This window comes from Corvus kubaryi, unplaced genomic scaffold, assembly GCF_017639235.1.
Source record: "Corvus kubaryi isolate FWS band 111438036 unplaced genomic scaffold, C.kubaryi_AGA036_p1.0 37394, whole genome shotgun sequence".
In the NCBI taxonomy this organism is placed as follows: domain Eukaryota; kingdom Metazoa; phylum Chordata; class Aves; order Passeriformes; family Corvidae; genus Corvus; species Corvus kubaryi.
The window spans coordinates 9,634,306-9,656,515 of NW_024581133.1; the positions used below are offsets into that span (position 1 = coordinate 9,634,306).

At 42.1% G+C, this 22,210-nt stretch overlaps 1 protein-coding gene across 4 annotated transcripts in view; it reads right to left on the bottom strand.

The window, feature by feature from the left end:
* Window positions 1–22,210, bottom strand: part of ADAMTS17 (ADAM metallopeptidase with thrombospondin type 1 motif 17) — a 166,475-nt gene that overhangs the window by 68,836 nt on the left and 75,429 nt on the right. For all 4 annotated transcript variants that reach the window (XM_042039414.1, XM_042039415.1, XM_042039417.1 and 1 more), the window contains exons 9-14: window positions 19,497–19,637; window positions 18,063–18,213; window positions 6,731–6,832; window positions 6,279–6,424; window positions 3,849–4,015; window positions 2,873–3,000 (exon numbers count right to left, since the gene is read on the bottom strand). In XM_042039414.1, coding sequence (XP_041895348.1) covers window positions 2,873–3,000; window positions 3,849–4,015; window positions 6,279–6,424; window positions 6,731–6,832; window positions 18,063–18,213; window positions 19,497–19,637 — 835 coding nt within the window. The remainder of the gene's footprint in view (window positions 1–2,872; window positions 3,001–3,848; window positions 4,016–6,278; window positions 6,425–6,730; window positions 6,833–18,062; window positions 18,214–19,496; window positions 19,638–22,210) is intronic.

Sequence of the window (22,210 nt, forward strand, 5' to 3'; positions counted from 1 at the left end):
ATTTGAAATGTTCAGCCTCAAAAACAACTCCAATAAACAAGGACAAAATTGAATTAAGACCTTATGATTCATCACAAAAACAAGGAGAAAGGCTAGAAAAAGTCTAGGGGGTTCAGGAACCCCTATGCTAAATTTAGGGCTGACTTTGCTCTCTGGTGCTTCTATGCATGATCAAAGTAATAACCAAGTTTACTCACTCCAGCTGCCTTCAGGTGTAAGGGATAAATACAGGGGTGCTGCTGCTTTTGATGATTTTGTTTCAGGGATAGCAATGCTGACACCAAAGGCTTCATTGACACCTTTTAGATTGGAGGTCAGCTTTTAAGTGAAACTGTACTAATTTTACAAAATACAGCTGAAGGAAAACTCTCCTCCCTTAGTGCCCAAATGTAGCTGGGGCATTTTGAGGCTTCAAAGAACTGTTTCTGCTTTCCTTCTCAAAACCCTTGCAACAGTTTTGTTGTTCATCTACATTCATTCATCATCCAAGAATGATTCATGAGCTGCATTTAGGAGCCTCTGATGAAGGGAAAAGATCTATTACGTTTCCTGGGCTAGATGCTCACAGGCAATGGTTACTGCTAATTTGTCTGCTGCACTGACAATGTGTCATTCCTGCCTTTGAGAGCCTCTAACTAGAAGGATTACATAAGAAAATAAATAACAGTAATACCACCCTCTGATTTCAGCACTTATTCTCTGCTCCAGGCCTCCTGCAATGCTTATTGCCAAGCTTTGTCTACACTGGGTAAAGAAACAAGGAGAGGAATAATTAAATGAATATGGCAATTAAATTGGTTTAATAGGCAGCTAGTTAGACAAGTATCTGTGGCAAATGGGGTACACAGGCACATATGGCAATTCTCAGCACTGCACTGCATATAAGGCAGAGGAGTATTATAAATGAGTTCACAGGGCTTTCAAATCTGCTCAGCTTGAACGGATCATTTTGCATTTTTTCTCAGCCAGATGCAAATGGACTGAATGTTCTGCAGCTGTCATCACCTCTCTGCACAGTTAAAGGCAGTTGCCCCTGACTCGGAGTGCAATTTGCTTTTCGTGATGTACCTCCAGTGCTCTGTGCTCATAAAGGAACTCATTTGGAGGGAGCTGGCTACTGATCCTCCCTGGATGAAAAAAATGTGCATTGCCATGATGTCTGATTTACCATTTGTGGCTGATCTGAAGGTTTGGGGCAGTAAAACTGGCCAGCCCAGAGTAATGGTCAATGGCACACAGCTGGAGGTACACAGCTGGCCTGTCTATAAAAGGTTATTAATGGGGTTTTTTTAGCTTTTTTTAGATACAGCCAAAAACAGGGAAAAATTCAGTAACTTGGGATGCACCATGAACGTGGCTCTATGCAAAGCACTTTGTATTATAAAGAATCAAACTTGTACTGGCTCCCCAGATTCTTGCTATTCGTATTCTTCATTGGAATAAATTAGAAAGCCTGAATTAAAAATGCCTCTTCAGCATCATCTATCAAGAAACCATGAGAAGTGTCTCCTGCAGCAGTGCAAAATTCAGCCCAAAGATTTTTTTTGCTCTTCTCTTTGCATTGTTATTAGTAAAGCTGCTTTATGCCCCCAAAGCCTCTCTCACAGCCAGGTGAGTATTGTGTTCATTTATCTCCCTGCCTTGGAAGGCTCAAAGAAATAAAAATTTGCAGTTCTTAACCACTCACAGAAATCAGAAATAAGGCCAAATTTGGTGTGCCCTGTGCCCCCAGGGCAAACCAGTGAAGTTAGTGGAAATAAAGGGTGATGCTAAAAAGCTGTTCTGGTGGATACAACAGGCTGGTTAACACCAGGAAGGGCAACTCCTACCCCAGGATACAAATCTAGATGAAGAGAAGCTTAGGGGAAGAACTGCCGGGAAGAATTCAACACTGGCAAGGCTGCTGTAGCCAAGTGAAGTGCCTTTCCCATAACTCTGGTGTGCACAGCACACTCTGAACACACGCTACATGATCAGGAGAGAGGAAACCCATGAAGGGTCCGCCCTGTCAAAGTGTCTGTGACAAATGACCTGAATCCATCACCAGGAGCACCCACTCCAAGCAACTTCCTGTCTTTTATGATCTTTAAACACACATTTTCTCATCTCCCTTCCCTTGTCCAAACCTTAAATCTTCAGTTCATATGGGTCTACACAACTCCATTAAATTTTCAAGGAACCTGAAGCACCAGCTCTAAGAGCTGCCCTCCCCAAGCATTCAGTGTGTTACAAACTGTCTCACTGTCCAGAAAACCAGGAAGAGTTTTATCACAAAGATCTCTCACACCTCATTTTGGGTCTCTGTGTAATTTGGATAGAGAGAAATAATCATTGCAATGGATATAGGCCATCACTCTAAGGAAAAGGGAATCAAATCTGAGGACTCTGGCTCATGCAGCTGCAGGAGCCAAGGAGAAACTGGTACGGAAAAGTTTCTTCCATGTTCCTAGGAAGGAACCAGGTGGATCTGAAAAGCATCATGATTCTGGCAAGATAATGCTTGTAACAGGCTAGTGACAATGGTTTGCAGCTTCAGTGCTTTTATCAGTGATTCCTCTAACAGCCAAAAAGGAGCAGTTAAGCAGGCCAGACTTCCCCTCCAATCTGCTCCCCTCACAGAAGTCCCTTCCCACCCAAGCCATGCACACAAGCAAATGTGATTATTGAGCATTCTCAGCTACTCAGGAATAATATCATACCTCAGGCATTCAGCACAGTTCTCAGATCAAGGCACAGCGCCATGGAGCGCTTGTAGTGGGCCTTATAAAACAGGGCTGTCCCCTCCCCTCAGGGACAGCCTCCCAGCCACCCACACGGTGCTGCTCCTGACTGAACCTTACACTAGAAATAGAACAAGAGAAAGTTACTCCACCTGGCACTTGCCATGTACACAGAGGTCTGTCTCATAAGGCCCACAGGGAGTTCCATCCAGGACTCTGTCTGTCACCAGCACGGGAGAATCCTTGCCCAGTGGAGAGCAGAAGAGCTCACATGGCTTATCTGGAAAAAGAAATACGACAACTGCCCTTGGGAACAGCACAAACAAGTGTTTGAGGCAGTGGTGATGCATTCTATGCATGAATGGATTTGGATATCTCATCTTTGAAGGAGCATGAGGCTTTCAGTTTAGGCCCGTCATTGTCCCACTTTAAAATATCAATATTTAAAGGGTTATATTGATGAGATTGGGTTTTAACAGCATAGAAAACCAATCAGTCAATACATTTATGTGTATCTGTTTGTAAAGAGAAGATGTTTGTTACAGGGAACATCCATCAGTCTGGTAGGAATGATCAAGTCATTGTGTCTCACAAAATTCAGGCTACAGCCACTAATTTTAGAAGAACAAGTTCTCCAGACCATTTCATATCCCACCAATATCTGGTTGAATAGCAGATAAACAGCAAGATCCAGCAAAGGAGTATTAAAGGAATGTAGGTGAGATAGGCAATCATGCTGAGGTGCCCCAAAGTGACATAAATTAAAAAATGTCACAGGCAAGCCACCTTGTTTCTTCAGTTCCAAACTAACTGGAACTTTTTAATGTTTAAATTTCCAACTCTCTGATTCCCAGTCTGAAAATCCCAGTTTCAGACTGGGAATCAAGTTAAGGCACTTCTCTCCCAGTATTTCAAAAAGATGAGTAAAGCATTGACAGCTCTGTATGTTCTATTAAGAAGGCTAAAGGAACAGCAGGGCAGCACCAAGAACAATTAACTGCAATTAGTCTTTCACCTGTAGCTAAGGGGACCTATTGCAGCCTTCTCACCAACAATGGGAACCCTGCAGATAAGAAACTGCAGTGAAAGAACAGCAAGGAATTACAGAGCAAGATGAAAAAAACTCACCATCCATGATGACAGCTGTCAGGAGGCTTTTCTTCTTGTTGGTGTACCTGTCGTGGGCCTGGCACTGCTGGTCCCTGAAGCTGGGCACCCCTTTGGGGCAGGGCAGGTTCTCACACACCGTGTGCTCCACGCTGGCCCCCCGGCAATTCTTCCCACCCGGCCCCGGGCTGAAGTGGGAAACAAAACCAGGGTCAGCACCAAACACCCGGAATGTTCCACCTTCCCCTCCCACACTTGCTTTGCCCCCTGCCTCAAGCGCTCCTGAGGATGGAGACACAGCAAACATCTCTTCAGCACATGTCCTTCTTGCAATTAAAATACCATAGAAGCAGCTATAACCTGCACTATGGGCAGGGTATCCAGAAACAAACCTCTACTGCAGATAACCTCCATCCATGAAATCCATGCCATTTCACATACTTGTTTTTTAAACATGCAGGAAAGGCTGCTAATGCAACATCAGGATTAAGCACCTGCAAACCCTATCTGTTTTTATTGATGAATCCCCAGAGAAGAAGGAAAACGCAAATTCTCAGCAACAGCCTATATTTTCTTTGCAAAATAAAACAAAATACAAACAAAAAACCACAAGTAAGCTGGAATCTGGAATCCCAGGTCTCAAGCCTTGTACACTATGAGCTCAAGCACTGCCTGGGATTTCCAATAAACAGTACAATCCAAGCCCACCCTGGCCCATGCCTGAAACAGCGACTGCATGAGATCTCCTGGTAGGCAACTCCACAGCCCCCTTTCACTGTATTTATGCCAAGAGAATCCACCCAATAACGGAACTGAGGAAATCAAAGCCCATTTATGCTGCTGTGACCCTTTTACATGACAAGAAGGGACTGGAGAAGGGATGCTCTGTTTAAGCCAGTGGTTTTCTCCTCCGTTCAACTGTACAACAACAGCCCAAAGCCTAAGCAAGAACACAAGGCAGTACAACTCAGAAGTCTGCACGTGCAAACTGGCTCAGGACACACTCCTTACAACCATGTGGAGGCAATGCATGTAAATGCTCAAAGAAATTACAGAGAGGAAAAACCAAATCAAACAGTGAAGCAACTGATTTAAAATACTGATAGTCCCACAGGCTCAGAAGTCAGTTGGCAGGAGCAGAGGTTCCTGTAAAAAAAAAATCCCAAGACCAAATATATATAAAATAAAAGATAAATCCCTTAGCCAATATTTTTGGACAGTGAATAAACCAGCTGCAGAAGTGGGCTGAGGCCAAGAATTTGAAGCAAAAGAAGATCACGTGTGTATCCCCAGCCAAGAATGTATATGAGCAAGAGAATTTTAAAATCAGTGTGCAGTGTTGGAAGGAGCATTTCCTGTAATTTAAGGAACGATGATGAATGGATTTAGGTTTGGTCAGCACTGGAGCTGACAGTAAAGAAACCAGCTCAGTCCCCCTTTCAGGAAAATTAGCTGGATATTATAGACATGCAACTGCAGCTCAGATAAGGAGAGAAATGAACAAAAATATCCTTTCCACATGATTACAGGTCAGCAGCAGCAATTGTGAGCCTATGCATCATCTAGGCATGTCTTCAAAGTGACTGTGTTGTTATCCAGAATTTCAACCCCAATTTAAAAATGAAAGTTTTGGGTACTTTGTGTGTAGAAGAAAACATAAAATCTGAATAAAGTCAGAGATACCCCACTTGGAGGGCTGCTCCCAAGGCTGTGAAGTTATAAAAAACACAGTTGGGATGGTCAGTTAAATGGCACCATTGTAACCTGTTCAGGACTCCAAGACAATGAAGAGACTTCTAGATGGGCCTAAACTGACCTGAGAGATGAAGGACAACACGTACATTTCATCCAGAATCAGAAAAACATCCAAGCCCAAGCAGAGAACATTGGCTTGTTTGTAGTCACTGTGCAGGAGCTAAACAGCACCCAGGGCTCTCTGTGTGCATGAAAACTTTCCTGTTCTTAGGCAGCACATCCTGACTGACAGAACATCTCAAGGGGCTTTGCCAACACAGCTCTGGGGCACTCTGACCAATGTCAGCCACTGCACTGCTCCCCAAGCCCAAAGCCAGCACTCCCTGCAAACTGATCTCTAAGGCACATTGGCTCAATCTGGTCTGTAGATCCAGATCAGCCCCTCCTCATTCACTGCAGTGCTAGAGGAGAAACACAGCATCAGCTTTTCTGCCAAACTACATGTTTCTAATTCAACTATATCTACCTTAGAATCACTGCAATGGGAAACTTCCAAAGGTAACTCTTCAAGACACCTCCACAGAACCTATTCAAGTCACTCCAGGATTCTGACCTGGTCATCACTGCTTGTGAATGAGAAATTCCTCAGGGCTTCTGCACAGCTCTGCTGCCCATTTCTCCCCTGTACTCTTACAGCAAGGGTTGCCCAAGTGAGAAAAGGCTGCCTGTGTGGGAAAAGGAGGTGTGAGGACTTACGGCGGGTTGTCACATTTCCGCTGTCTGAAGCGCACCCCGGTGCCGCAGGTCCGGCTGCACATGCTCCACTGGCTCCACGCGCTCCAGTCCCCATCCACGTGCTCAGGGATGGGGGTTTTACTGACACACTCCCCAGCTCGACACCACTGCAAGGCAACCAGGTTAGCACAGCCTGGGAAGAAGCCCTGACCTTGCACAGGTGGAATTTAAAGGATGTCTGAGGGATTGCAGCAAGTCCACTTTTAAGTTTCTAGGGATTTGAGGTTTTGGTGAGATGGAGGTGGGAGGAGGAAGGGAAGAGGTGAAACAAACTAAATGCTCTGCACACTTTCTACTTCAAATACAACCCAGAACATGACGAGCTATCGGTTTATGCTAAATAGTGAACATCTTGGAAACATTATTCCCAATGCTGGTAAACAAAAAGTGATGCTGCTGAGCATTCTGATTACCTTGTCTGCGCCACATTCGGTGCCATCCAGAGGGGGGTCCAACTTTGTTTTACAGGATGTGTCTCCTTCCACCAAGCACCAGAGCCCAGCACACATCAAATGCTGTAATCACAAAGCAAGGAGATGCAGTTATTACTTTTGGAGATGCCAGCCATCATTACAGGATACACTTCAAAGCTCAGGCAGTCTTTCTCAAGCGAATCCAGAGGCATCCAGTTGGTTTGGGAGCAATTATTTTTTAAGGGTTGATTGGCATTAAGTGGTGAGGCTGGAAACATGAAAGAGATTGATGGATGCCACTGACAGAAACAAAACCTACCCCAAACAAAAAGTGTGCTATTCAAACAGATTTTTTTTCACAAGAATAAATCTGGTCCATTAAAAAGGAATCCTATATGGGAGGCCATGTCGGGTGCTTTGGAACCATGCCACATCTTAGATGTCCAAGATGCTTAATTACTCCTATTTTTAAAAAAAGATACGTAACTGCAGCTGGTGGTAGCAATAACCAGCCAGAAATGCCCCTGGGGAGAAGGTTGAATGAGAAAGAGGAAAGGATGTCACGGTGGTGTGCTGTGCAGCAAAGGAGGAGCTTGGTGGCAGGCAGGGTCCCCAGTGCTGTTGCTCTGCTCAGCCAGTGTGTGCTGCAGGGATCTCAGTGCTGACCACAACTGTGTGATCTGCCAGATCAATACGTTTTCAGAATTTAAGAAAAAGCACCAGGGAAAGGGGCCTTTGCATTGGTAACGTTTTCCACAGCACCCACCATGCTTCGCATTCCATGGAAGTAGATGATTTCAATACAGTGCTACACAGCTGAGTACCAAAAGAAAGAAAAAGAAGAGTTACATTTCTTTCCACTATTGTTCACAGTTCAATGTAATGGTAAAAAGATGAGAAACCTGACTCCAGTGCCAGCTGGTCTTGTCAAGATTTATTGCACCTCATTAAATAGTTGAGTCAACACGCTTCAGCCTCATGGTTCTTTCCCAATGTAATGTAAGAGACTGGGTGCATGTGTGTTTTGTGTACAGGCATGTTGGTATGTCTCTATAAAATAGATCATATCTCTATAAAAAAGATCTGTACAAGAGAGGGTGCAGATGAGATTGATCCCAGTCCCAGAGATGATGTAGAACATACCGAAACAAAATAGTTATCACAGCAGTATCTGCATCCTGCTCCATTTCCACATTTCTTTCTGGAAAGAGGATTTTGCACTATTTAAACCCAAAGAATATTCACAAAAACTGGAAGCAGACAGCACAATTTAACATCTGTATTAACCACAATGCAGAAAGTCATTGTCAAACAAACAAACAACAGCAAATACTCTGGGGAAACCTAAATCAATGAATTTTCAAGACATTTTCTCTGAACAAATAGAGCATATGGGAAAATATCAGTCTTTAGTAATTTTGACTAAATGACTGACTAATTAGTGGTTTACCCACAGCTCTGAAAGCACTTAAGCACCAATTAGCCATAAGGGCATCACACACTGTTTTATTGATACGTATAGTGAGGCAGAAGCATTGACAAGGCAGAGATTTCAGAGCTTACTGAGAAATTCATTGTTCCACCCCATAACTCCCAGATTCTCAACCCCCTGCCTTCTGGAGAGGACTAAAATCAAAAGGTACATTTATTAACCATCCAAAAGTGTTACAGGAAGAACACAAATCTAGGCAATAAACCACAGTGTGAAAGCACTACCAGCAAAATCTCCTTCCAAACTGTGACTGGGGACAATATTGATACGTAAAATGAAGGGAAGCTTTGGAAATTAAAGATGTAGACAGCAAGTATTTCCACTTTTCCAGTCTTCAGCCCCGCTCTCGTAACCACAAAGCTTCAGAGCAGAATGTGAGGAGAAACACTCCAGCCAGATCTCTTGAACGACCCAGACAGAAATTTTGCCCCAGAAGGAAACCCTCTGCTTCTGCTTTCTGTCAGGAAGACATCCTGGCTGAAGATGCAATGGAAGTAACTACATCCCTAAAAGAGTTGTTCTAGACACATATGAGCACCATTGCTAAATATCTGTGCATTACGCAAGGCCTGTATTTGTTCAGCTTCAGTTTCAGGTCCCTGGATCATAAACTGCACCTAAATTAGGGTTAATTTCTGCTCTTTGATGTAAAACTGGGAGGACAGAGGGGGTGGTGGTAGAAACAAAGTCATAAAAATGCAACAGCTTTTCGTACAATTTTGGCTGGCAACCAGAATCCTTCCATAGCCCACAAGAACGTGGAAGGTGATAAAGTCAGGTCACATGCCCAGGTATGAGCCATGGCATGGGGAAGAAATGGGCAGAGATCACCTGAAGTATGTGTGTTTGCACCTGCAAAACTGGGCCCAGCCTAGGGATACAGAGGGTGCAAATACTCACATACATGTGGGTGTGGTGTGTATATATATGTGTGCATTTATGCCTATATATACATATATACATACACACACATAATTTTAGGGAGATAAATAAAGGAAATATGTCTCTCAGCAACACCAACCCTTCTGAAATCCCATCTTCGAGGTATGGAAAACATTGGATTTTTATAGCATCCCTGTGTTTGATTCGGAATCCTAAATGCAAAGCATATTTCAGGAAACAGTTACAGAAAAATCTGGTAACGGCGCTGAGCTCTGTGTTCTGGTGCCACACCACTACAAAGCCCAGGCCCTCGTTAGCCCAGTCCCGTGCATTTAATAGTGTTCAGATACCCCAGCAAAGATGAAACCATCAGCTTTGGGATTGTATGTTCCCAAGATGTTTTATCATGTTAATAGCTCTTTTCAAAAGAGATCATGTATCCTCCTCAGCTACAATAGGAACCCAAACAAAACATCCCATTAAACAGTCGAAGTGACTGACTTTTTAATGGTTAAACAGCCAGCTTTGTGGTGAAATATCCAAGCAAGAAATGGCAGGACTTGAAAGGAAGTTGTTGTGAGTGGCAGCTCAGAGCTTATACTGATACAGAAGAAGCCATCAAAAGAACTATATTAGTGTTAATTCTGCATTCAGCAACCAGCTTTCAGAAGGCAGGTCCCTGCCTGCAAAGCATTCCCTACAGCGTTCAGGAAGTGCCAGTGAGGATTTTCCAATGATAGATATTTCACACTGGAAAAATATTGATTTGTTGAAACTGTCTGTGGGGAAAGGTCATCTTTGGATCAGCTCCCAGTTTGAAATACTTCCAAGAGCAAAATAAAATTTTAAAAAGGGATATGGCTGTTGAAAAGTAGTGTTTCAATAAAAATTTAAAATTACTTGTTTAAAAAAAAAAAAAAAAAAGCTTTTTCTGAAACTGAACCCTTAAGGAGTTTATACAGAAAGAAAATAAAATTTAAAAACTGAAATAAAATGAAATTTTTATAAAGGTGCAAATTTTAGAATCTCAAAAACTCCTAGGAGATAGGAAAGCTTGTGTGCACAGCTGTTAGGAACCAGTCCTGGGAGAGGTCACAATGTGGAAACTCCCAAGCTGGGAGAGATGTGCTCGGCAGGTGAACGGCGCTTCCGATTACAGGGATTATAATGGCATCTATTTGACAAAGGGGCCTCACTGTGCCAGGTGTTTTCTCTCCCTCAGAGATCTCACCATCTAAACAGACTTCTGGGAGCTTGGAGATAAAAGAAGTTTTATCACTCCGTTTTAGGTGGAAAGATGAGGAACAGAAAGGGATTAAATGTCTTGCTGAAAGTCTGCTGGGAGACAAGCTGAACCAGAGCTGCTCGAAGCTCTCTGCTCAGTGTCACTGCCACAGGCTCCTCTGTCACTGCCTGCTCCAGCTAAAGCCAGGGTCTGGCTCTGGGCCCTCCCATCTTTCCCAGCTTTTCACACTTTTCCAGGACAGTGTTTCCCTTCCCTGGAACTCCATCCCTGCATGCCCACATGGACTCGCAGCGTGCGGAGCTCACGCACAGCTCAGCAAAGGGATCTATTTTAGGTTCCTTAGCTCAGTGCTGCAGCTGGAAATGAGGAGAAGCCAGAGTTAATCCAGCCAGCTCCTTGCCCACAGGCAGTAAGTCTGGAGCCTGCTCTTTCTGGGGTAGCTACTGCATCACCACTGCTGCTAAAATCTGCGTGACCCTACCCCATGACGTCACATGGGCTCACAAGAAAGGGCTCACAATACTTTCTCCACCTCAAATCCTCAGATTGTTACCTACAAGGGGAGCTTCCAAATCTCCAAAGCATAAAGAGAATCGAATAAAGATGTCCTTCCCACCAGGGAATAACTCTACAGAAGCTTGTTAATTCCTTACACATTCACTCCCTCACCTTGGCTGCACTTCTCCTGAGGATGAATTTGTTTCTGCTGCCTACTGGAAAGTGGAACCTCTTCTTTCTAGCAGCAGAATTAAACCACCATGAAACCAATTTTTCTGTCAAAATGAGGGGACTATGAAAAAGAACTTAGGAAGAATAAATATCCTTAAGGAACAGGAGCGAGAGACCTCATAACACATAGGCTTCCTTATAAACCGGTTGACTTTCAATGAAGTATCAGAACTCTTTTATTTTGCCAAGGTTTTGGCTCAGCATATTGCTAACCAGGATCCTAATTAGCACCTATTAGGTACAATAAACACACAATTTACTCTCGCTTTCCTGTTCAAAGCCCAATGCAAATGTTCTCAAAGCCTCACAGGATGCTTCTGAGCAGCAATTCTTTACACAACAAGGTGATAAAAACAATGCTCCCAATTTCTATACCATCGCTGTCTTTAATTATGGGTGCATAAATGACCCACAGCAATCACAAGGGAGGTGAGCAGCATTGTTTAATGGAGCTTCTTGCTGTTGAAAATGAGATGAGAATTGTTTCAAACTCGAATCCTGTAAAACTGGAAGGCACTTTAGGAAAGGAGCCACATGTCCCAGACAAGGTAACTGTGAAACTCGGATCCATGTCTCAGTGGCCAAGCTGCTGACATGTGTCTAGAGCTGATATTCCAAGGTAGCGCCAGACAAACAGTGGAAGATTCTCAGACTGCAGGGAAGGCACAAAGGAATAGAAATACTTTCTGTTTTTTTAAACTGTACATTGGGAAGCAAACAATCAAACAGGAAAACACTGTTTCTAGTTTCAGCAATATCTGGTGCTCTCAAGGAAAACTAAAAACCTTCAATGTCTGACATACTTCTTTGCAAAGCACCAGATTTATTTAATTTTTTCATATACCTGGAATTAAATTAATGGTCAAAAGAAAGAGATTGGAAAGACAGCAGTCATAAGACCACAGACTAATTTTATGGCAAAACATTATGCTGAATACAAATCTTTCCAGTGCCTCTAGGGCACTCATGTCACCAGCTCCAGGGATCCGCAGACATGGAAAAATCCAATGAGAAGAAGACAAGTTTTATGCACTTTCCTACCAAAGCACAGCTTTCACTGTGTGAACTCCTGAGCTTTGCTGAGCCCAGATTTCAGCATCTTAAACGAGACAACTCAACATGTACATCAGCTGAAAAAATCACCGAAGTGTTTTTATATGGCCGGACCCGGAAGTAGAGATACATGGAACAAGGCACTAGAACAGTCTTTGAACTAAATTATCGGCATTTTGTACTGTGACTTATAACCAATGTTTAAAAGAGCTGTTCTGAAGAGTAATGTTCATTCAACAGCTCCCACAAAGCTCCTCAGGCTTAACACCTGATTGTAGAACATGAAAAATATTGATTTTTTTTGAACAAGAGGCAGAGTTGTCTTAAAAAAAAAAAAGGAAAATTAAAAGAATGAAATCATGGATTGTGTTTCTTGGCCATGGAAAAAGAGAAGCAAGGGACAGCAAAATAAATATAGATATGTACACACACTGTTCAGATGTGGTTGTGAAAATTATGGGGTTCTCTTGAAGTGTTTTGCAGATGGGAAGTTCCCAGAAGGCCAGTGGAGAAGTCTGAATGCCCTTCAAGCTTGTTATACACTATTTTCAGGCTGATACGCAATCGTATTCTGGCTAATTTTGTAAAGTTCAAACTTTAGCTGTAGATGCCACATCACAAGGCTACACTAATTCTTTCTCCCTCCCCTTGTCTTAATAAGAAATGTAGGATTGCCAAGCTCAAGTGCTTAATTTTTAATAGGCTCTCTCTACTATTGTTAAGAGTTTATTATGTTTATATTCCTAAATTTCCACGTTGTATTTTTATAATTTTATTTTGGTTCCCCTCTTTTTATTTTTCTTTAAACCACTGCACCAGAATGTGTTTTGACCATCTTCCAAACTGAAACACGTACAAAAATTTCTGAAGCATTCCAATAATTGTAAACTGGGCTGTGCTGCCCAGGCAGGAACTCTGCTTCTCTCTCGTTCTTCCTCTCTCTTAAACAAAAAGTATTTCCACTGAAAATAAAGAGAAAAAGGTATTTTTGCAACATACAGAAGCAGTGAAATAGGACACTTTGGCTTCATAGAAACAGGCAACGTGAAAATAGTCTGAATTCTAACAACCTACATGAGGAAAACTATAAAATACAGAATGGCAATTAGGCTAATTGTTACCTTTACTTCTCAAAATAAAAAAAATCTGCTCATTTTATTTTAGAATTGCCAGGCTTCTATCCTGCGAGCCTCAAGAAAAACCCAACCCATCCTCTTCCAGATTTATTAGTATTATTACGTAGACAAAGTCCCTGGTTGTACAGAAAGTGACAATGCAACCTATTATTTTCAGGATAAACCAGTTTTCAATCTAATTACCACGTTCTTGTAAATATTCTATACGTTACTAAATAATAGGGCTCACTATCATGGTCTGCATCTCACAAATGGCCCTGCAGAGAAAAGGCAAACAGAGGCCCATTGATTCCCATGCACAGAGCCCAAGAGGCCACTCCAGCAGTTTCTTTGCAAGATCAAGACCACAGACAGACCCACAATTGCTGAATTATACTCACCACCACACCATCAAATATGCAAACTGAAGGGATTCATAAAATCCACTTGATCACTGAAATTGCTGCTCTTTCTTTACTTTGTTTTTTGGTTCCTCTCCTTTTCCATATCAGCCAAGAAATCTACTTTTTCTCCTTTGGCTTGCAATCAACTTTGCCCTCTTGTTCTGTAACTGTAGATATTGGAAAATACCTACATTTGTTAAAAAACAACCTGAACCTAAGAAAAACAGTGGAGCCAATTCTAGCTGGTTTAATATTTCTATAAACAGTGCTATGTCAAAATTCACATTCCCAGCTACATCTGAGCTGACAGTGTCCCTGTCAGAAAAAAATCTCTTTGTAGCAATGCTAATCTCCTTCCAAGTGCCAGTCCAGCCTCAGCTCAGTTTTGACTCAAAACAATGCTGGACAACGACGGTTGCATAAAAACCCGCAAAAATGTGTTGATAATAAATAAGCCAAAAGGCTTATAAAATAAAAAGCCAAATGGATACATGAGATAGAAATCACATTTTTCCCCCATAAATATGATTTCAGTGCAAAAGCCTCTGTTGGTAGGCGTGCCAGTCTGAAAAATAAAGATTAAACATGCAGAATGTTTCCATGTGAGGTTTTGAATGTGTTTTGATGCATTTTTGGGGGAGAAACACCATCTCTGCTCCATGGGAGATTCAACAGAAACCATCCGTTCTATTCCTCTTGGAATAAACACAGGGAGAGCAAAGGGTTAACCCCTGCTCTCGAGGCATCATTGCCTGGCTGGGGTTGAAGTTTTCTGCTTTCTCTCTCAGAGGGGTCAAATGAATTCACAATAGTTGATTCATAGCCCAGTGTGGAGCTGAAGGACAGAGGTCAGACAGGTTGAATTGCCTGTAATTTGCACAACTGCTCCCATGTTAGCCCTGGACTCACGTCAGCACTCAGCAGCTAGAGGCCCCCAGGACCTCTGTGTTTGGGGTGCACTGATAATGCCCTGTGCAGCATCAGAGGTGCACTTCTGTTCAGCTTTTCCTGCAATTATCATGATGCTGCTCAGAGCTTGAGAATGACACAGGCATCTATTTAATTTCTGCTAAAAGCAACTTGTCTGCCTCAAAATAAAGGCCACTGTGTAAGCTCTTAGGTGGGCCAAAGCTCTGCTAACACTGCACAGCTTCCCAGCTGGAGACAGGCAGCATGCCTGGCATGGCTGAGCACACTTGTACGTCCTGCTAGATAAACACTCGCAGGGATCAGACAATGCCTGACATTTGCAATGGGAAAGATGAACAGAAAGCACCATGGGAAAGCACTCTGATGCCTTTGCATATTCCAGGAGAAAATTGTGTAACTTGGATATGAAGGGGGAGCTACTGAAGGGTCTTGAGAGATTCATTAACATACTTGAAATCATAGAACCATAGAGTGGGGTTTGGGTTGGAAGGGGCCTTAAAGATTATCCAGTTCCAACCCCCTGCCGTGGGCAGGGACACCTTCCACTGTCCCAGGTTGCTCCAAGCCCCATCCCTGGACACTTGTTCTTTGCCCTAACAAGAACCCAGGCTAAAAGCCTGATTCACAGCTCCTTAAAGAGGTGACATGCACTAGAAAATCTCACCCAGCATCTTGGAGGTCATAGATCACAACAGACTATGGATCATCTATCATAAACTCATTTTTAAGTATATCACAACGTAGAAGTAAAGAAAAAAGGAATGTCAAGAGGTTTAGGATATGTAAAGCTGAGCCTTCCTCATGTTTTAATTTCTGTTCTGTAAATTTGGAGCAGAATAGCTGCAGGATAGCTGGTCTGGGAAACTTATAAACCTGAGAGCTACCATTTTGTTCTAAGGCATCTAAGTTATCATTAAAAACAAAATAGAAGAAGAATTTTGGGGATGCAATCTCAAATATTCAGATAAGGGTGAATATTCATGGATTAACTATCTTGTTGGGCTGGTGTCGGAGGCCCAGCCACTGCCAAGCATTGAGGGACCTGACTCTCTATGAAGGCAAAGATTACATTCCTTTAAAAAATTGGGTTTTAGTGCTGTTAAAGGAGAGAGCTTACTGCACAGAAATTTTCTGCAGTTTCTCAAAAATGTTGAAATTTTGGAATCATCTAACTTCTAAAACTTGCTCTAAACCAAATTGCATGGCATTTTTGAATGTAGGGCCTCTAGTTTGCCTGACATAATTATGTAGCTCAACTATCTCCAAAGAAATATTGTAATATAACTCTTTTATTATATAAGAAAATAGGCAGTAGACACATGTAATCATAAAAAGATTGAGCAGGCTCATTTCCTGAAGTTTATTTCCTTTTCGTAACAAATATTTACTGTCAAATGTTTATTGCTTTTACATTTGGATTTTTTTAATACTTTATTGAATTAAAAATACCACATTACCATTGGCTAAAAGAGGAGACAGCTGTATTTGCCAATAATTTCTACAGCTAATGCCAGTGACCAGTGCCAATTTTTTTTTTGGTTCGTATTTTTGTAGACAGCTTTGAGACTTATGATACAAGTATTCTGCAGAGGAGGCCTGAGAAACACAAAGGTGAAAAGAACACAAACTTCAGAGGTTTAAAAATCAAAAGTGATCATTTCCTCTAAAGAATTTCCTTTCCTTGCCATCAAACACCAATTCAGAGTAGCATAACAGGATGCAAATATTTGCTTAAATTAATGGCATGTGACATAACTGATCCAGAGCTTCACAGGGTGAATGCTAATTCTTAATGCACATCTGCAACAGAAATAATTTTAAATAAGGGACTGCAAATTGGTTTTAATCTGCTGAAGTTCTACCAGGCTTTTCATTAGAAAGCACTAATGTCTTCATAAAATATGCTTTTCTTTGGGAGAAAGGAGAGATGGAGAAAAAGAGCATGGTTTTCATTGTGTTCTAAAGGTGTCAGATACTTAGACTGGTGAAAATATCTTGGGAGACACAAGCACCTGCTGTCTGCATCTCGCAGAGAATGGTGCCTCTTGGCACATTATTCTGGCAAACATGTCCCTGAAGCAATTCCAGACTGGACATGCAGCTTCTGTGTGAGAAATGCTGACCACCTACCAGCAGGCTGACATTCTCATTAGGCGCTGGAATATCCAGAAACAAAATGGGTTTTTATCACAACAAGGGAAATAGAAAAAATCTATTCCAAGAGGAGCCCAGCTGGGTGACACCCACACAAGTGGAAGAACTTGAGTCATGCTGGGTAGATCTGAGGTTTTCTTTACAGACCTATATTCAAATACTTTGCTTCCAGTACAGTAGTCCTGGTGGTCTGCATTTTCGTGATGGAGCTGGAAAATACAACCTATCCAGATTCTTTTCCTATTGTTTTATATTAGCTAGTTTCCAAGTCCAAAATAAATAAAACAGCTAACGTGAAACTAAGAGCATTTTCCCAGGACTTGCATGTGTTCCACAGTTTTAGTAATTTGGCACTTAGAAACCTCAGTTATCTCTGATTATTATTTTCTTTCTTAACACTGATTTAAGACCCCAAGCTTGTTCAGAATGGGAATGAAGGACAACTAAAAAATACAAATGGCCAGTTATTAAAAGCAAGAAACCTATCTGTACAGGAGGGGATGCTGCCAGCTGGGGCTGGTGACCCAACACAGCTTCATCACTTTCTTCTGGATGTCTCCAAGGCCACAGTGGAAGCAGGGACTACCCCTCTCCCTGTCTAAAGCAGGGTGCAGACAAGATCTGCTCAAAATTAAAAGATCTGATTATGAGTAAGACCTTATGAAAAGTTTAGCTGTCTAAATTCCAGAGGATGAGTCTGACAGCCTCATCTCAAATACAACCTTCTTCTAGAGACAACAACAATCAGTGTTTCCATTTTGCCAACCAACCACGTGATACAAACCACACTACACCCAAATCCTGATTAAACATGATGTTGCTTAGAAAACTCACAAGATTCTGCACAGAATTCTGTAGGGAAGGCCTCATGAAACAAGCAGACCTCAATATTTCCTCAGCACAGAGTTAAGAGTCAGCTCCTAAGAACACTGCAGTGGTCTGAAGGTGAAGGCCGTGAAACACCCAGCCAGCCATCTAAGCTGACTCTGTGAAAGGAGCCAAACACTCTCGTGAGGAGAGACTTTCACCTCAGCTGAACTTCCAAGAAAACAATCTCTACAGAGCATTTCAGCAAAACAATGTCAAAAAGGAACAAAGTGCAAACACCACTTTTTCTGAGTCTGCTCTGGGAGATTACCAAGGGCAGTGTGGGGAAAGAAAGATGAGGCCTAAGCAGGAGCTGCTGACACAGAGCTCAAGGCCGTTTGATTTTCCACCAGCAGTGCTGAAACTGAGGGAAGTACAGACTCCTTTTCTCTTCCCCAGGGCTTGGCAGCCTTTTTTCCACTTCCCACCTTGTTTCCAACTACAACCCACGAGCTCTTACCTCCATATTCTTACAGAACGTGGCATTGGTCCCAAAAAGGATCTGGCACTGCTCGTCGGCGCTGTAGTGCATCCCCGGCAGCTTGTGAGGGAGCCGAACAGAATACTGGCTCCGGGGGTCTGTCACCAGCAGACAGGTGCTCACCTTGGACCTGGGGAGGGCAGGAAGGAAAGATGCCCTTAAGGGAAAGCACCTCTGAACTGCAGTGTTAGATCACTACTACAGAGGAGCTGCTGTTGTCTCTTCAAAAGGAAATCTCATGTGAAACAGTGGGTTTTCCCTGGAAGCCCTCTAAATCATTGAGAACTACAGATAGAAAGGTCCTTAGGAACTCATGCATGGCCCCAGGCCTCAAGGCAGGACAGACTACATTCACAACATTCTGGGTTCAACATTTGTCTAAACTGTTCCTAGAAATCTGACGGAGACTCAATTCTGCCCTCGGGCAATTCAGCCCAAAGCTTCACCAGCCTCGAAATGACAGCTAGAAAGTCTTCCATCATGTCTCACCTCAATCCCTCCAGCTGAATTCTGAGCCCTTGACTTTTTGTCTTATCCATCACAGGCATAAAGGGAAGATTTTTCTCCTTGCCTTCACAACAATCTTTTACAAATTGGAATATCACTGTCACATCTGGGGCCAGATGCAACCAGATGAGTTCAGATGCAACTTCTTTTTCAAATTCGTGCCTTTAATGTGGCAGTAAATATCCCATTTTCTTTCATTGTTTTCCTTTCTTTCTCACCTCTAACCCCCAGAGTGGGAAATTTTCCATGCTGAACTCCCTCCTAGCACGAAGTACTGTGCCAGGCACTGTTTGTCAGAGCTGCACTGAAGAGTTAAGACCAGAACTGCAGAGTTCAGACAATTCCAGTGCTTACTGTAGTACATAAGACTTAACAAGCAGCAGGACAGAAATCCTTCCTGAACAATTGAAAATGATGAGCTGAAACATGGATGCAGTAGGAAAGAAGTTTACAGTGAACTGTTTTAGACCAACACTCACTGAGGAGTGAGAAAACACATCAGAATTACCTCCAGGCAAAGTCAAGTTTCAATAAAATAAAAGCTATTTAATAATAAGACAGTAAAAGCCACAGCACAAAGGTGCAGCATCCTTCAGCAGAGATTTCTGCAGGCCACCTACACACAGATTTCTGCCATTGAAAAACTGAAGGGCATTTTCTGCAAAAAGAAAGTGATATGGAATTTTTTTAAAGATGTTATCAGCACATTGACAACTGCACATAATTATTCTGTCTCTCTTCAATCCTCAGTTTCAAGGGGCTATTGCAATGGAGACAGATTCAAACTTGCACGCCCTGATGACACATGTACACTTTTTTAAAAGGAAAATTCTTAATACTTTCACCTTAAAGCAACAGAGTGGATTCTTGCCTGATAGAATATTTGACACTCAGCACAATCCTTACTTTAGGAAGTTTTCAAGGTCATCTCGGCTGCACGAAGACCAGGAAAGGTCACTTGGGTTCCTGCCCTTCACCCATTCTCCAGACATAATGTGAGACCTCCCAGCACAGGGCTGATGATCATCATCGTGGCTCATTCCCATGCTGTTGGATTGGAACAAAACAAGACAAAAATCTATCAAGTTATGGTGTGGGTTTCTCATTTCCCACTGCCTTTAGCAATGATGCTATTAGCAATTAACAACTCAATAACAGGCTGCACATACAACACATAATCAGTCACGTACTGCCCTGGGCACTTGTTAAATAAAGAACTATAGGTTCCTTTAATTTATCCATTGCCTTAATATCAGAGTGTTTGGTGTTTGTGTGTTTGAAACTTTTAAAAATGCTTCTTATGGACTTTCCTCCTAGGAAATGTGACTATTTGAGGGATTATGGGAAGTGAACCTGGAGAAGTGATGTAGATCAGAGAAGGGTATCTGCTGGAATATTTATTGAAAATTCTGTCTTGCTTTCCAAAATCTAGTGGATATGATCCCTACAAACACACAGACAGAATGATCTAGAGATGGGCCTCTGTTGTTGTTGCATCACTGGGTCTCCAGCTGGCTGTCTGGAGCAAGCCAGGAGCAGTCCCTTTAAATATGGTGTTGCACTGTTTAATCCATGCTATTTCCCTACAAATCTGAGGCTCCTGTTTGCTTTCTGACTGTGCTCTTGGCTTTGCTTCTCCTCAGTCGTGGGACTTGACTGTTCAGAGCCCAAACACGACATCCATTTCTAGTTGCAATGAACCAAAACCCCCTTCAGCAGTTTGATAATTATGGCTTAGGTTAAACCACCATCTCTGCTATTTTTAGCTTACAGTGAAGATTATACAGTGGAGTCTATTATTTTAGGTTTATCTCCAGGGACATTATTATTTCTAGCAAAACTACATTTAACATAATTTTTAGACTCAGAAGTTCATAGTTATTCTTGTTTTTAAACCTTTGTGGTTTTTGAACAATGAAGAAACATCAATATCAAGCACATTTTGTTTGATGCACGCAGTAATTATCTAACAGTCTATTAGCAACTCTAACTTTGAAACAGTAGAGTAAAATTCCTGGTCCACGAAGTAAATGGGAGTTTTGCCATTGACTTCAACAGAGCCTGGGTTTCACTCCATATATTTTACCCATGTTGTTTCTACACATAGAGAAAACTCCTCACATGCTAGGATGAAAGTTCCAGCAGTATTTCTCCAATGCAAATAAGCCCATCTAAAGATTGTGTTCCTAAAAGTCAGAAAAAGAAGGGCTCAGTACCTTGAAGCAAGGGATGTGAGCTTGTCAGGAATCTTCCAGAACTAAGTTCACCCCAAAATGCCAGTTTAGAAGGCTAGTGGGCATGCAGCAATCCTGTTAACTTTTCTAAGGGAGACCAGGCAGGTTTTCAAGGTTTCTTGCAGCTTGTCTGCCTTGTGAGTGCCACAGTGCTGAGACTCAAAGCTGGGCCCTTTTTGGGTTCCTACTCTGTTTCTGTGGGATGGGATCTGGCAGTCCTCCTGTTCTGGCAGCTTCCTGAACAGTCTCCTGGTCAGCACATCAGCTGTTCTACCTCAAAAGGGTGAAAACAAATCATCTTCCTGACTTCCCAAGTGCTTTAGGCTCCCTGATTTTATCCCTTCCAGAAAAGACTGGTCTTTGGTCTAGGGTTGTTAATTAAGAAATGCTTTAGCTTTCTGATTAACTTCAATTATTTTTTGTCAAATATGTTGAAAGTGAGATTTTGTTGGCAAAAAACAAGGGTAGCAGTAACTAATTAGTACATTCCTGTCCTTAACTTTATTTTAAACCCGACATCCTGAAAGATGTCTTGCCTAGGACTAATGCTGAGGCTGCCAGACCTTATTCAGCTTTACTTTTGCAGGGGGTTTGAGGCAGATAAAGAGTATTCTCTATAAAGACTGAATCAGAACTCACACCTCAAGTTATTTACAGGCTTCTTCTGAAATTAATTCAATTCTTACATGTGTGAAATCTACCCATTCCTGAATCATTCCTGTTTTCTTAACAGAAATCCTTTTAAAAGTCATAAGCATAAAGGAATTGAGCCTGAAAGGAATACCTTTATTGGTATTAAGCACAGGAGCTTTGCCAGTTTTTATTAGCTTGGGATGTGGCCTCAAGGTACACAGGCAACCCCTCCTGGCCTCTCAGTGATGAGTTTCTGGTAGAATGAAACCAGCAGCACCTTTGGAGCCTGTTTTAATTGGCAATGCATAACTTTTCTCAGCATCTACTTTACCTTACAATGACTCACTTGAGAAAATGATTAAATGACCTTCAGGACTAAAGCATACCCTAGCATGCTAACACATTCTTTTCGGAAGTTGAAGGGTCTCCACCTACATCAAAGGGACCAGGTTTTCCTAAACATGTAGTAAATGCAATGCTGTGCTGATTCTTTTCACTAATGAATAGTCCACCTCCTTTTAACAGAAATAAATAGGACAGAGCAGTGTGCGTTTGTACTAAACACCAGTGCAAACTGAATCAACAGTTTACATTTCCTTTGTGACCATCTAATCTTACCTGCTATTCAGAATTCACGTGGAATTAGAAGCAGGTAATCAGTCTCTTGAAATATTCTGCCTTGGGAAATGCTATTCTTATATGAACTGATCTTGAACAAAGAGTTGATAAGAAAAGCTCTTAGATTAGAAGTAG